The sequence below is a fragment of the Triplophysa dalaica genome, chromosome 21 (genome assembly GCF_015846415.1).
Source record: "Triplophysa dalaica isolate WHDGS20190420 chromosome 21, ASM1584641v1, whole genome shotgun sequence".
Lineage (NCBI taxonomy): Eukaryota > Metazoa > Chordata > Actinopteri > Cypriniformes > Nemacheilidae > Triplophysa > Triplophysa dalaica.
The window spans coordinates 8,757,299-8,773,536 of record NC_079562.1 but is presented as its reverse complement, the minus strand read 5'-3'; the positions used below and the strand labels follow the sequence as shown (position 1 = coordinate 8,773,536).

Sequence of the window (16,238 nt, the reverse complement as noted above, 5' to 3'; positions counted from 1 at the left end):
GTCATGTGGGAAAATAAACGTACAGTAGCACAGAAACCTCATTTGCATACAATGCAGTGTATAGTATGCTTTGAATGAGGACCACTAGAGTGGGGTCTCTTAATCAGAGACCACACTGAAAATATAGATTTAAAGGTAATGATTTTGTACATTTTAAAACAGGAAAAGGTTATAATGCGAAATAAAAACACATTTGTGACATAATTTTACATCTTTGTATAAACGCAGAGATTTCCATATTTCCAATTGTGAACGCATGCTGAAAGAAACTGGATCATCAGGTTATGGAGATCATGCCAGCTCACGTGCAGAAAAACATTTTCTCAATGAAATGTCCATGAAGCTCAGTTTGTTACCTTGATGTTATAATTTGTTAAGCAAGATTTGTTCTTAAATTAGAACATGACTTTTGAACCCTGACATTTGTGTACCCACAGATTAAAGATCTGTGTGCTCGAACCTAGCCAACTGGAATCCCGATTCAAACCCAATCTGTCATTTTGTTTGCCCTTCTGGCACATAGTGTATAAACAAACATACTCAGGAACACATGCAAAGATGCAAAGTCCACTTTATGTGTGTGCGTTTGTGCAATCGTTCGGTTTTGACTCAGAAACAGCTACTGTTATTTAATCTTACCAATACACACTTTAAACTGTCCTAATTTACAGGAATCACAAGATGCCCCAGAGCATATACCCTACCCAATCCCCTGTTTACCTGTTACCCGTTCCCTCTACAGTCAAACAGTTCATACCCAAACAACTCTGAGATCACCAACCTTAAAGGCAAATTTGCGGTTAATGTTGTCCGATGTCTGGAGGGGTCCAATCTTGAAGCTGAGCAGAGGGAGGCTGCCTAAGACCCCTTCTTCTTTCTCGTCTGGAACAAACAAACACAAAAACGTTCTTGGGAATGTCAAAAAATAAGCATATTGAGAGAACAACATTCAAAACAATAAGAAACACATCACTCCAACCTAGGTTTTACAAATGCGATCTTTGATGAGAAAAGTCCAACAGTGTTCTGTTACACAGGTGATGATGGGCAGTGGTAGTGAAAAAGCAAACTCCAGCTAAACTGCAGGTAGAAATCCATTTTATTCCAGCGTAAAGAACAGTTGTGTATTCTGAGATCAGCCGTGTGCGGTCGAGAGAGGAAGGCTCGGGCTGATTAAATAATAAAGCACGTCGTTAAATTTTAAGCGCGAATAGAAGCAAGCAGATCCAGTGTTCTCATCTGTCAAACGCCTGCTGCCGGGGAAATGCACTGAACTCGCCCGTGACTGTATGTGCTCTGACAACGCTGTGTGTGTGAATGAGAGAGAGAGAGAGAGAGAAATGGGAGGGGTAGTGCAGGTTATGTTTGTGCTGTATAGAAGTGGGCAGAACAGAGATAGAAAGACAGAAAGACAGAGAGCGTGCGAGAGAGCGAGAGAGAGATAGCTATCAACCCTCAATGACTCAGTGCTGCAAGAATTCTGTCTCTCTGCCACCTCTACCTGCAATGAACAACCAATCAGAATCTATTATTCTGTAAACAAAAGAGGTTGCTGGTAGACAAAAAGAATCCTGGATAAGAAACATAGAGTACGTCTGTCATTGCCACAGCTGACAAAGTATAACACATATTTTCACAAACTAAATCTAAAGACTGCATAAACTCAATGATAAAAACACTATACACCAGCAAGGTTTCAGCACTAATGGAGATATGTTTCTTCCAATATTCAAATGACCACTATTCATTTGTCGATGGCAATTTGATCATATTTGGTTTCCTCAATCTTAAATATGTGATTCGAGCTGTCGGTGTGTGTACAAAAACAACCATATTATGTCCGTCTAACCTCTAAAACTACGTGTCAGTCAGTTTAAAGATCATATCATTTATCACAGAGAGCTCCGCCCAACATATTTTTCTTGATGGGTCATTTTTCAAGTCACCGTCACATGAAGTAAAACTCACAACTGCGGTTGCATGTCAATATATAAGCAAAGGTCATATTTACATGTTACCTTATGTGCTCGGATTGATTTTGCTGAGTAAGAAACTTTACTTGGTCAACATGAGTTGGCAAAACCCTATCCCCTACCCGAACCCTACCATAGCTTATACCTTACATCAAAGTGAAATAACAGGTATGAATAACTCAAGTTTCAATACAATTCGAGTTAAATTATATAGCGCTTTTCACAATGTGCACTGTTCCAAAGCATCTTTAAAGGAGCAAATAAGAAAAAAACACAGAGAGGTCAAACACAGCACAGTGCTTGGTGTTTATAGAACAAGGAAGATCATTCTAAAAAATAATATATAATAAATAAATAGATGCAGTCTCCCGGTGAGCATGCCAACACTGGCCTGCTTCTGCAATGCGCGAAATTAATAACAATCCTATCAACAGAATCCGTCACGTACTGTACCAGTAGACACATTAGTTTCCATTAAAAGAAAATACAATTCCCATTGTAACCATTAGATTTTGTGTTTTCGGTCATGATTTAAATGTTTTTTTCATCATGGCTGAATATGACTATTGTGTATAAGAAGATATTTTGAGAAATTTGTGGTTTTGTGTCCAATCAATGGAACGGGCCAATGTTATTTGGCCACTGATCGTTCTTCAAAATATCTCTTGTGTTATGTAGAAGAAAGCAAGTCGTACCGGTTTGGAATGACATGAGGGAGGGTAAATGCTGGAAGAATTTCTATCACTTTAACTGTAAGTGTATCCCTCAGATCTGATTGGGTAATTGAAATGTTGTCACAGAAACATCTCTTAGCAAAATAAGGAATGCCGGCATTTTAAAACTTTTCCAACAATGAGATCTTACTCTTTATTTGAGCAGGTTCTATGTTGCTAAGGAACTAGCAATACATTTTTCAAAATTTTGTAAGCATACACTGATTATCATTACCAAGAATCAAGATTTTTTTATCATTTCATCCAAGTTTCATGATCTGCTTCTTCCCCTCTCTTCCTCATTCTTGGCATATGGCTCCGATATCTGCAGGGACAACAACAGCGGGCCATTTTTCATCATCTCCCTGCGTTTAGAATATCAATTGAGGCATTAAATTGCTCTGTCACACATTTTCCAGCTCTTTTGCACGACACAGCTGGGTAGATGGAAGCCGGGTGATAAGAGGACAAGGGGTGTTGTGCCACCAAACAAAATGCCATAAGACATTAAGGACAGCCGAGGAGACATAGGGGATAGAGCCAGTCATAGAGTTGTGCTGATTGTAATGTTTATAATAAATGACCTCCTCAACCCAGTGAGTCATAGAGGGAAAGAAACTTCCTGGAGCGGGTTTGTTGCACGACTGACTGGGACTCTTCAAGTCAATCATCAATATTGTGAAGCATAACTTAAGATGTGTGCCATTGAGTGTGTTGATTTTTTTGTTATCGGTTATTTTAAGAGACATTTAAGTGAACTGCCTTGCGAGCTGCCTTGCTACCTTCTAAAGAATCTTCCTTAAAGATACAGTGCACCAAAAAAATTAAGTCTGCCTTTATTCATTCGCTCTCAGGTTGTTCCAAAAGTGTATAATTGTTGTTGTTCTGTTGAACACTAAGAAATATATTTGCAAGATTGCTTGTAACCAAACAGTTCTTGGGCACTATTGAGTACCATAGTAGGAAAAGGTACTATGGTGTTGCCCCAACTGTTTGTTTTCCCACATTTTTCTAAATATCTTCTTTTTAACAGAACAAAAAATGTAAAGTAAAAATGTAAGAGTAAATAACAACATAATTTTAATTCTTGATTGATCCGTGCGCCTCTATGTAGCTCACAAGGTTTTTAAACAGAGGACATGTTTTTATGTTATACATATCTAAGTTTTTAGCAATGCCTGAAATTAAATTCCAAGTCTTCTTTATTTATAGAGCTACAATGCTAACTTGGCCAAACATACACCTAAATACATAAATTACATACAAAATACTTTTAAATAGTGTGTATTTCATGCGTCATCCAATGTGGATACGTATGCTTGAATAAAGTGCAACTGTAATATTAAATTGAACTTTATTTTATATTATAATAAATGATTATAATGTCACTTAGCCCTAGGTGTATGCTTCATGTGTGACTATTGATGTACTTTGCAATAACAAAAAAGAAAATAACGAAGTATTCAATATGTTGTAATGTTTTTGAGTGGTGCAGAATGCAGTAGTCAGAGCTTAGACTGCCCTGTTGAAAAAACAGCATTTGCTGGGTTAGGTATGTTTTGATGCTGGACCAGGACATGACCACCAGATGACCAGCTTAAACCAGCACAAACCAGCATCAAAACATACCAAACCCACATATGCGTTTTTTTCAACAGGGCGAGCTGTCTTTAAATGTTATTTACTTTATGCTCTTGTTGTTTCACGTGATATCGATTGTACGGTTCTCTGAGCTTTCTGTGACTGTAGTGACAGTCTTTGACCACTAAATTTATTGGAGAAACTTTAAATTTAAATTAACAGGAATGTCCTCTAACATAGTAACAAATACAAAACGGAAGTGCGGAGCATCAAACAGGAAGTCACTCGTGGTAATGGCGTCCTCAATAGAGACGTCAAGAAAAAGGTGGATATATGCGTGTAATGTAATTAGAGAGAGATATGTGGACAAATTCTATAGGGTTGAATCACGCGGCCCAACAGGCTTTGCTGCACCCACTGATGTAATTAAAGCCAACTTTGCAGCACGTAGAATGCTTCCACAAAGCCAAAACCCATTACCGTCTCCCTCTTCCTCAGGGTAGACATTTGCACAGACGTTCCCAAAGTTTATGATTAAATTCAAGGCGTGGTTGTGAAGATGTATGATTTAATGTGATAGGCTAATAGAGTTCTAATGAGTCAGAAATGTACAGGCTATTCTGTGAGGAAAAAGCTTTGGAATGACCAAGAAAGGTGTGGGTGAAACTCACATTATACAGGTTATCTTAACAAAACCAATTGCAAACACTCTCTAATGTAAACACACATCTGACACATATACACGCTAGCTACATGCAAAGCTCAGGGTTCTTGCAAACTGTCATGTTTACATAAAAGCATGCAACCAAAGGTTCACGGTTATGAAGGACAAATCTGTCCATAATTGCACTTTCTGAGAACAAATATCAAAAAACAGCCCCCCTTGACATGCATATCCAGGCAGGTCTGGGAAGTCATCTCCTCTCCCACAAATCAAAAGCATACAATTTCTGCCATAGGGAGAAGCACTCATAAACCCAAGCATGGTAACCAGGTAAAAGTTCAAAGGAGGAAGTGCAAACAGTTATTCCCAAACCTGAGAGGATAAGGAGGTCTTCAGGGGACACACGTGATCTTAAGGCCATTTTTATTTTTCTACAACTGCAGTTTTATTTTTGTATCTTAGTCATGAGGTTCTTCCGAAGAACAAACACTTCATCCGACTAACACAAACACTAAGTGAACCTAACTGTTTTTATATGGAAGACTGGCAGCTACAGACTCACAAAACACGTTTGTGTCTGTTATGATATGCTACTAGTATACTGAACCGAAACTGAAACCAGAAGCTAGTGTCTGAGAACACATAGTACAATATCTTTGATAGCAAATGATGTTATGGAAGTTCCTTCTTGGAGATAGTGGGAGAATTTGGGGACACTGTTTCTTATGTTAACATTACCTCACAAGGTATCGCTGAGTACACACATTAATACACAGACATTGAATCCGAAACCACAACTGTAAGCCCAAAGAAAACAGAGTTACATCCTAAATGTTGTTTGCAGGTGGATTTTAATGCAAACCTATTCGTTTTGAAATCAGGCTTTCTACTAAAGACTAAATGTAACTCTGAGAATATTCTTGGCTTGGGGGATAAAGATGTATTTCAGTATCTCTCTAAAGGAACAGTTCACTCAGAAATAAGACGTCAAGCGATCAGACATTCTTGTCACACGGACCAAAGATGTCTCTATGAGTGTGATGGATGTGCAAGCACAGTGTGAATGATTCACTTACTAATTCACTTCACACGTACAGCGCCACGCATAAAAATTATTATTTTCGTACACGTTTCCAAGACATTCCCTCTGTTTAACATGGGTTGGAAAACAGATAATCCTGCACATACTGGTTATAAAAATGACTGCCCCTTTAACACAGACTTCTCTGTTGAGCACTACTCTCAAACATGCACATACGCACCAAATTTTTTTCTTGTAAACATTAAAAATCATTTAGGGCTTGTTATAATTTAGTTTCTGAGATCTCGAACATGACGCATTTTTAGGAATTTCTCTAAGCTTCATTTATTTCGTCTCAATAAAGGCAACTAGCTGAATACATATGAAAAGTAATGTAATAGCGTATAATTACCCTGAACCAAATCAAACTAAATTACTAATTTCTTATATATGCCTCAGCTGGAAAGCAGAGGATGGAAACTGAATGCTCTGTTTATGTCAAACTAAGGCTTCCTTGACGATCTGAGCTTGTTCGGCTGTCAAGACAACATCACAGAGATCATGAGAAATAACACACTAGACACAACAAATACATGTCTAAACATGACATCCTCTATTTCTGGCACGGAATAAGCAACTGCATTCTACTAGAACACTGCTGGTGGGCAGCAAAATCACTGAATGCTGATACGTGTAGTATGTGTAAGGGTTTTGTTGTCAGATGATAAACTCAATGATTACCATTTTCATGTACAATAGACTTTATGTGGAACCAATTGGCAAATAGCTTATTTCCTTCAAACAAAGTGTTAGTTCACCAAAAAATATAAAATTCTATCCAATCATAGCAGTGGGCGTTTAGTTTCCAAGTCTTCAATGCGGCACGCCCATTAAAACTGTTCGATTGTCGAGTCGGCATCAAAACCCGTGAAGAAAATAGCCTACTACTTATTGATTTTAATGTTTTTTTTAATGTAAAAATCACGCAAACGTCATAAGTATACCTCATACAACAGTATAAAAAAAGGCAATTCATGACACCTTCAAAAAGAAAATAACTGAAAAGTGCATTTCAAAGGAGGTGTGTACAGTAGCTCATCGAAGGAAAACGATGTAAACGATTCTCTTTGATACTGCCGTTAGCTCAAGCGTTTTAGAAAAAGTCTGCATTTACCCAACACTACCGAAAACGCATGACCATTCAGACAGGCTGGGCATACGCACACAAATGTAAACTTTACAACTTTCCTGTAGCTCAGTGGTAGGAGCATTGCGTTAACAACGCAAGGTAGTGGGTTCGATTCCAGTGGAATGCACATACCTATGTGTAAATGTATAGGATCATGGAATGTAAGTCGCTATGGATAAAAGCTTCTGCCAAATGCAAAAATCGAATGTAAATGTAAACAGTTGTATGGGCATACATCGGTTTGTTGTGGATGACTGTTGGTTACAAGTCAAAGTCTGACCAGCATAAAATGAACAAGATGGCGAGGAGAAGCAAGGATGTCTTTGTGCGATTAACGTTAGATGAGGTAATCCATGATTTAGGCTTGTTTGATTTCATGAGGTGGGTCGTGGAAAGTCACTTTTGAATGACACACAAAAATACAGTTTAGTCCATTAAATGACTGGCAATAATAATAGCTTCGAAATTTTACTATTAGATCGTTTGTATTGCAGCTTAAATTTCATTTATTCTATTTAGGGAAATTAAAACGCCTCTACTTAAAGAGGACGAATGTGTATTTTCTCCCCAAATTTCCATAGAAAAATATTTTGGTGGATCTCAAGATAGATTATACCTGTCTGGGTGGGTCCTGGAATGGAAAGCGATTTCCATTCGCTTTCCATCTGTCCGGAAATCAGTTTGGGAATCGCTGATACAGACGGCCAAATCATTAAACGAATGTGAGCGACCACGCCTGTGTTTCCAAAAGACTCCGTTTTCGGGGTCAAAAACTCCAGAGAAGTGTAAACGCCTGCGCAACCGTTGCAAGAGCCTTTTTAAAGGTAACACATGAATAAAAAACGGCGCATAAATAAACTCACTGTCATTTGATCCTTTTTATCTTCATCAATGGGAACACACAGCTTGTGTGTCTACTGCAGTATTTTTGGTGAAACAATGCCAAGGGTAAAATTCAAATGCTGTTTTATGGCGGTTTTTAAGAAATACATTCAAATCATACAACCTATGAGTCCTGGATAACTCAAGGGAGTGTTTAAGCAAATCCCCAAGCCCTGCACTTAAAGTCTTCATAACCGTCAATCTTACCTTTATAGTAGAAGAGACATCTATCGGTCAGCACAAACCAGCGCTTGTTCCACTGTTTCACTCCGCTGCTCGCCTGCATCACAAAAGAGGCGTTGCAACTACATAAATATCGCCAGACATTATTAAACCAGTCAAACAAATGATATAAGTGCACATTTCAGAGTTATGTCTTCAGGCTGTGTGAAGGTGTGAGTTTGTTTGTGTGTGGTGATGATGTGGTTTACGTGTGAGTAACACTACCTGTTTGTGCAGCCATCCCTGCTGGGTCACCTCAGCGTTGGGGTTGCGTCGCATGGAATTGGAGCGTTTCCCAAATGTGGCGGCTCTTTTGGGCGTACGCGTGCCCTGCTGGGGAGAGGAGTGTTGGCATGAAAACATCAAAGTGCACATACACTGTAAAATCGAACATGTTAGTGGAACGCAACCAAAAACATGCCAGTATTGCAACAAAATTATTTGTCTCAAGATAAAATTGTGAACTGTCTCTTATTCGTTCTTGATAGATCTATTACTAGCACATTCCAAATACTGACCCGTGTGTGGTTCTGGGGGTCCGAGGTCATCTCAGAAACCATGCTGAAGTTGTTGGCATTACTGTTGGTTTCGCTGGCTTTGTTTGAGGGCCCCCTTCCACCCGCCTTGCCATTCATTTCCGAATCTGAGTTCCTGCGAGCGCACAGACAAAGCCAATAAGCCATAGCAGCTTCTGACATCACCGTACAGAGGATAAACACAACGCACGTTTCTCATCATATGCCCCTTCAATGCATCGACGCATGAAAGTCACTGTCAAACAAATATATTGAGCAACAGCACTGGGGAAAAAACTGAGGGTTTATGGGATGGAAGCACACAGACACGGAGGGACCAGCTATTTTTATTCCCAACTGGCACAAGCGCAAGGCCGCACCCCTGAGGTTGCAGTTTAAAAACAGCCGACGGTCCGCAAAGAATGCGATTGGAGGCCGAGCGGAGAATGAGAAAAAGAGAGACATTTGTGTCTTGGATGCAGGGCTGCAGACGTGGGCCAATCGTATTGATCTCCTTAGTGGGCAGCCAAGACCTCTCGAACAGCCTTAAATCCACCGAGAAGACATACAATTTACAACTAATTCCCTAAAGCCTCCATCTTTGCATGCATGCTACCCTCACGCGGTCGTGGTTTATAGTCATATGCAAGCCATTACCGGTGTCTGAAAAAATCATGCATATGGGAACACATATGGAATAGTGTATGCGCACACAGATCGGACAGGGACACCAAAAACAAACATTGAGTCATTAGTGGGAACACACACATGGAAGTAACAATTATTACATAAGGGCATGATACCCACGCAAGAAACATATTTGCGGTAATTACCAAGCTTTGTTTTACCCAGACTACAAACAACAGCCATGTTCCAGTGGCTTGTAGCAGGAAATTAATAACATCAAGCACTGCAACGGCCGTTTATTAATGCGCTATCGACTGTCTACTCAACACTGTATTGACCCTGCGGAAAGCTAAATCTTGAGGGAGGTACAGTAAGTGCATTCACTTCGTCTGGGGGGGAACGTCTCATCAAAATGTATAGAGGAAATCAAGGAAAAGCTGACATGTTTATCTTCTTCCTTAGATATGTGATTCCATCCCAGTCTGTTTAATGAAACACTGATTCGCCCTGACAGTTTGTGCATGCATGTTTTAGCAAGTGTACAATAATAATGGATGTTAGACGAAAAGGCTCATAAATCAAGGTTTGTCTGAGACATAACTTATTCTTTTATTCAGGGACAGTGGATTCTTAAAGGGATAGTTCACCCAAAAATTACAATTCTTTTATTATTTACTCTCTTGTCATTTCAAACCTTTACAACACAAAGAAAATATTTTTAAGAAAGTTGGTGACCGAACAGCGCTGGCACTCATTCACTTTAACTGAATGGACACAAAACCAATGCAAGTGAACGGCTGCCGGTTACCAACATTTTCAAAATATCTTCTGTTGTGTTCTGCGGAAAAAAGTAAATAATAACAGAATTTAACAGAATAACAGAATTTAGATTTTTGGGTGAACTGTCACTTTAAGCACAGGCTATGTATAATAACATACTGGTTACTTTATGGTATCTAGTATTTCTAGACTGACAATGACAGTGTATGCAAAATTGAACAATCCAAGGATTTATTCATTGCTCACTGATCACACATTTGAAGTAGTTAAAAAATGTTAATAACATCAATTTTACGGCTCTGAGTACAGATCACATTTGTCTTATGAACTATGAAAACAATTAAACTTAAAACAGTCAACCCCATCCACCCAAAAAATCGCATGCTCAGACAAATACTCTTGCAGCTTATAAACTCATTCTGAATTACAGACATAATTGCGGTATCTTTTGAAAAAAAGACACAAAAAACAACTTAACGTGTTCAGGGTTTTTGGAATGCGTGTCATAATAGTTTCCAAGCTCTTTTTCAACATGTAACAGGTCAGCACTGGCTTTTGAAACGCAAGTATACAAATTAATAAACCAAAAAACACTCACAGCAAGAGTTTCTGGATCTGTCCGTTCTCTTCCAGATGCGTCTGGATCACTTGCTGGTGTCCAGCCGGTCCATTTGGGTCATTTTGACTGAAAAGACAAAGAATGTACTTGAGTTTTCAGGCTCATTGACAAACACATTTCGAACCAGCCATAACAATCGTTGAATCCTTCAAAAACTATGTCTGGTAGAAAATAGGATCAAAAGCAGCTGAGCGACTGTTCGGAGCAGCTTCAAACCAGCAGCACAGCAGGCACAGCACTCCTTTATTAATAATTCAACATTACAACATCATGTCCGATCAATACATGACCACTTTCTTTGTAAGCCCATGTGAGACAACTACTGTGGAAGTGAATGGCTGTCAACACTTGTGGAAGATTGTATATTAAGTGTGAAAGAGTTTGGGCTCACATCACACTATATCTAAAATAAACAAGACCGATTAAAGACGAATATCGTGCCAGAGGTTATATCAATACTTTATAATCACTCTGTGTTGAGGAAAGACAGTCTTTTGTTGATATGAAAGCAGAGTATATGACGGAGGCCTGAGGTGAACTTCATGTCATCAGCTCTTAGCTTGTATGCTCTCTGTGGATAGCTTTTGTGTCAAATCTTACAAGTGGTTTCAAGTGTACCCGTGTCAGTTTTTATGCTATTGATTTTTTTAACAGCTAAAGATGGAGGAAGCATGTATACTTCCTAGCTTTCTGTGGGGATTTGGTTAACCCAGCCCTGATTTTTTAGTACAGAGAATAAAACATGCTCTTCAACTTCAATTGCCATCAGTTTTGAAAGCAACAACACAGCCATTGGAAATAACCAGAGAGGATCATTAAATGTTTTCATTATGAATATGGTTATTATAAAACACTGTAAATTGTCAACTGCAAGATTTTCTTTCTGTGGAGCAAATTTAATAGATCTACATGAATAATCAGTTTGAAACCATCATCCAGGTTTCAATTCACTGGATTTTTCAATGTTTAATGTGACGTTGACCCACACTTAAAGAAAAAAGAACGGCAGGAGATTACACCCACAACATAGGTGAGTATGCACCTCTACACACAGATTCATCCAAATATAAAACCTTCATAAAAACATTTGTTTAAGCTTTGTAGTCCGTTGTATCCTATTCAAGGAGAGCCAGGAGAGATATCAAATAAAATGTTCATTAGGATGACATTCATAAGATGCCGTTTTTGTGATGGTACAGTTTCTATGTAATATTAAAATACGTTCTTTTAAATACTTTATAATATGCAGAAACAAGTACTCTACTTAATTTATTAAAATGGGTTACCAATTATTATCAAAATACATTTTGTGTTATGCAGAAGAAAGAAAGTTATACAGGTTTGAAATGATGAGCGGTTGAGTAAATGATGACAGATTTTTCTTTGGTAGAACTATCCCTTTAATAGGTTGATTTCCCTGAAAACGGTGCCTTCGTATGGCTTTCAAATACAACAGTCCAATCATACAGAATATATTTTATACAGGCAGTATCGCTAAAGTGCTGTTATACCTTGTTTTTCCTGTACAGCTGCTTTCAACAATGCAAAAAGGCACTTTAGAAATAAACTTGACTAGAAAACTGATTTGAAGTCATCTCTCTTTTTGTTCGAGAATCCCGACACAAGAGCATTGGCTCAAACAATGACACAGTTTTGGGGATAAAATCTGTTTGACAGATGAGGGGAAATATTCTTAAACATAATTACTTTACCAACTATAAACATAATAATGCTTGCCTTATTAAATATTTATAATTAAAAATATATATATAATTAAACTTTCACAAAATAAATTCCACAGGTGTCACATGCTATACTTCAATGTTGAATATTTTTAATCTCAATAAGTTTACAAATAAAAAACATTTTAATTTTGATGTATTAACCAATGCTAAAGTGTAAACAGTGTTAAACAACTGCATTGAACAAGATTACTCAGAATCACAATAACCCAGCGCTAGAAAACATTCCAAATGGAAAAAGCTTATTTCTTAGGTTTTCAGTAAAACACACCATTTTAAGGGCAACAGAGTTATGGATGTGACATTTTGCGTCATCGATGTGACAGAAAAACTATTTGTTACCAATATACTGAGCCATCTGTTTTTATTCTACCATACCCTTGTTGCTAGAGTTTAAACATTAGAAAAATAGCTGTCAATGCACAAGTTTTCTATTTAAAAAAAGAAATAAACCTGCATTATGGATGTGTCAAAAAAAGTATTCGGTTAAAGGGAAACAACCAACTTTGTAGAAATTCTGTGAATTAAAATGCACAAAACTGACATGCACAATTTAACCCATAAAGGGAGAAGGGATACCTCTTCATAGACCATGAAATAATAATTTTATCTTAATTTATAATATGTACCGTTGTTGCTGTGACAATGCTGAAAATGGCACTTATCTGACTATGAAAAATAATGCACTAAAACTAAAACAGATCCTTTAAAAACTTCAAGAGAGACCTCACATGGATATTTAAACCACCAAATGTTAATATCTGTGCTGTAAGTATAGTAAAAATCTCTGATAAAAACTTTTTTCATGGAAAGGATGACATTTTCATGGAATTGCCTATATAATAAATAAAATGTTATCTTATTGTTTTGTGTGGATGTAGATAGTCATTATCAGCTGAATACATAGAGCTCTTCAACACAATCATAAAAGTTCAGCCAAGCAACATGCCACATTCTTGGCATCACCCACTTAACCATAACACAAGCAGAACTTCTGTTCAGAAGAGTGGATATACACAGACGCAAAACACACAGAGAGTCTGATAGGCTGAGGACAGGCAACCTGGGCCAAGAACACACTCATGCTGAAGGCATCTACCTCTTGACACCACAGGTACAAACACCAGACGTCAATGCTCTACTAAACACCAGAGGACAAACGTTAAGACAAAACTAGAACAACAAGCCACTGAAATCAGGTTGAAATACGTGTGTTCACATGTGCATGCTGGAACGTGGTCTCAAAGAGTCCTGCGACTGAGTGCGCACTCGCTCGTGCGTAACCTATAAACCTATATAGAGGCAGAAGACGTCTCATAAACGCAGCTATGACTGTTAATCAATGGGTGAGTCATTAGCACACATACAAATGATTTCTAAACAGCCACACAGCACAGATATTTAGCGGTGTCAGAACACGTGGGATGCCGACTAGATCTCTCCACCACTTACATCAGGAATGACATTCAAAGCACAACAGAGGCGCCGACGTACGCACAAGCAGCCAGACACGCGAACGGCACCTAAGAGCGACATTCTCTCGTAAAACTGGTCTGTGATGGCAGCACTGCATTGCAGTCCTGCCTGACCTCCGGCGCCCGATTTCTTTTCACTGCAGCTTCTCTCCCTGCCTGATGCCGTAAACTTCCTCCTTCCCTCTCTCCCATCATCGCACCTCACGTACCTCACTCGCCGGTCCGCGCGGAACTTCAGCATTTTCTCCCGGATAAACCATATACGTGTGTGAGATGAGGCCAGGTAAAGAAACGAGAGGTGGACAACAGCAGGTTTGTGATGCCAGAGACCGGAGAGCCGGAGAGCCTCTATAGCAGGAGCAGTGGGGTGTTGGATACAATTATTGCTGTCCTCCTTTTTCTCCTTGAGCATGTGTGCCGTTGCCAGCCCGCTTTACACTCTCTCTCTCGCTCGTTCACTCTCTCTCTGTTTTACTGTCCCTTGCTCAACCTCTATATCTCATTCTGGCTCTCCTGCCTTCCAGATCTGCTCGGCTCAGCTTATTTGGTTTTTTCGACCCTCTCTCTCTTTCACGTGAGGTCTCCTATCAGAGATCAGATTGAGATGTAGATGCAACCCCCTCACCTAACCGAGGAGGAGTCATGACCGAAAGCCCCCGGGACGGCCGTGAGACACTTGGCTGTGGTGATGGGAAAGGAGGAGTGGCCGAATGGAGGATTGGCCGAATGGAGGCAAAAACAAAAGACATTACTCAGGTGGACGGCTTCATCTGTGCTACCAGCTTTTCAAACCTTACCAAGGGACGCACACGCATCACTCACACACACACCGATATAATTGGATCGTATCTCATATTGAGACCAGCTCAGCATTAAAACAACTAAGCCAGGCATCGGCCATAGACAAGCGTATTAAAATGTCACACAGGCTCATGTCATATCGACTTCAATGATGTCTGCGGATATATAATCATCAGCCATTTCTCACACTCTAATAGCTATTATCTATTTTTGTGCGTGTTAATCTGCATTTTCGACTGGTTTAGGTGGAAATAACAGAATGTAGCTAATAAAAGAGATTTTAATGGACTCATTCACTCACACTCTCATCATTTCAAATCTGTAGAACTTTCTTTCTCCTGCTAAACTTAAAGATATTATGAAGAATGTTGGTAACAAAGAAGATATTATAAATGCTGGTAACCAAACAACGGCGGTAACCTTTGACTTTTTTTAGTCAATGGTTACCACCATTGTTGAGTTACCAACATTCTCCAAAATATCTTCTTCTGTCTTCTGCAGAGGAAATGAAAAAAACATGCTTGAAATGACAAGAGGGTGAGTAGATGATAGAATTTTCATTCTTGGGTGAACTTTCATGTGACTGTATCCAATTTTACACATCACGCAAATATTTTTGCAGAATTATATTGCATTTAAGATTCTTATATATTCACTGTCGTCCATTGCAACCCTTTCATGGGGAACTAGCGGCATGTAACTTTTCATTTATTAAGTGCTTTAAAAAGATATCAGCATGCTTCAAAAGATATATACAGTACATTCATTATTGGCTTTAATACTTGCTCTCCATAAGCGGTGTAGGGTAAGAATTAGAGCGTTCTGAATCTTGAATTACTATAGAACAGCTTCTGTGTATATCAGAGAAATGTAAACAATTATGCCACTATATTCTCTAAAACAATTCAAATCATTTTGAATTTGCTCATTGTAACATTATTGTGCAAATCAATTCCCACTACTGAATATCAGCACTATTCTAGTTACCACTTCTGTTTCATTTATAAAGCAAAAGGAAAAATGTATTTTGGACTTTAAATAAATACCTAGTAAAGAGAATATCTTAGCAATTTCATAGCCACACACTGCAACCACCCACAACACTTTAACCACGATGATGAAGACCTTAGAGCTCACATTTTCCTTGGAAAGCACAATAATCTATTATCTAGTTTTCAAGGTAACTACATATGTTCTGAGGATGTTTAACTGACACCTCTACACTATTACTCACCTCACAGTAGAGATGAAATGTAAAGTGGTTCTCAATAACTACGAAACTGCATTCACACAGGCCCGTGGGCAGGGGCGTCGCAACCGTGGGGGATGTGGGTGTTTTAACACCCACACTTTTCCCGGTGAAAGGGTTAAACACCCGCACTTTTTTTGCAGTTTTTCAGCAGTTTTTACAAAACGCCTTACAGCAGTCACTCC

At 38.8% G+C, this 16,238-nt stretch overlaps 1 protein-coding gene across 14 annotated transcripts in view; it reads right to left on the bottom strand.

Moving 5' to 3' along the window:
* Nucleotides 1-16,238, bottom strand: part of plekha6 (pleckstrin homology domain containing, family A member 6) — an 80,044-nt gene that overhangs the window by 26,067 nt on the left and 37,739 nt on the right. For 9 of the 14 annotated variants that reach the window (XM_056735276.1, XM_056735278.1, XM_056735287.1 and 6 more), the window contains exons 1-6: nucleotides 14,213-14,451; nucleotides 10,766-10,852; nucleotides 8,764-8,896; nucleotides 8,471-8,578; nucleotides 8,231-8,303; nucleotides 782-882 (exon numbers count right to left, since the gene is read on the bottom strand). In XM_056735276.1, coding sequence (XP_056591254.1) covers nucleotides 782-882; nucleotides 8,231-8,303; nucleotides 8,471-8,578; nucleotides 8,764-8,896; nucleotides 10,766-10,852; nucleotides 14,213-14,415 — 705 coding nt within the window. In that variant the 5' untranslated portion in view covers nucleotides 14,416-14,451. Of the gene's footprint in view, nucleotides 1-781; nucleotides 883-8,230; nucleotides 8,304-8,470; nucleotides 8,579-8,763; nucleotides 8,897-10,765; nucleotides 10,853-14,212; nucleotides 14,452-16,238 lie in introns of those variants that run through there. The other 5 variants (XM_056735288.1, XM_056735289.1, XM_056735285.1 and 2 more) reach the window with 2 other exon arrangements.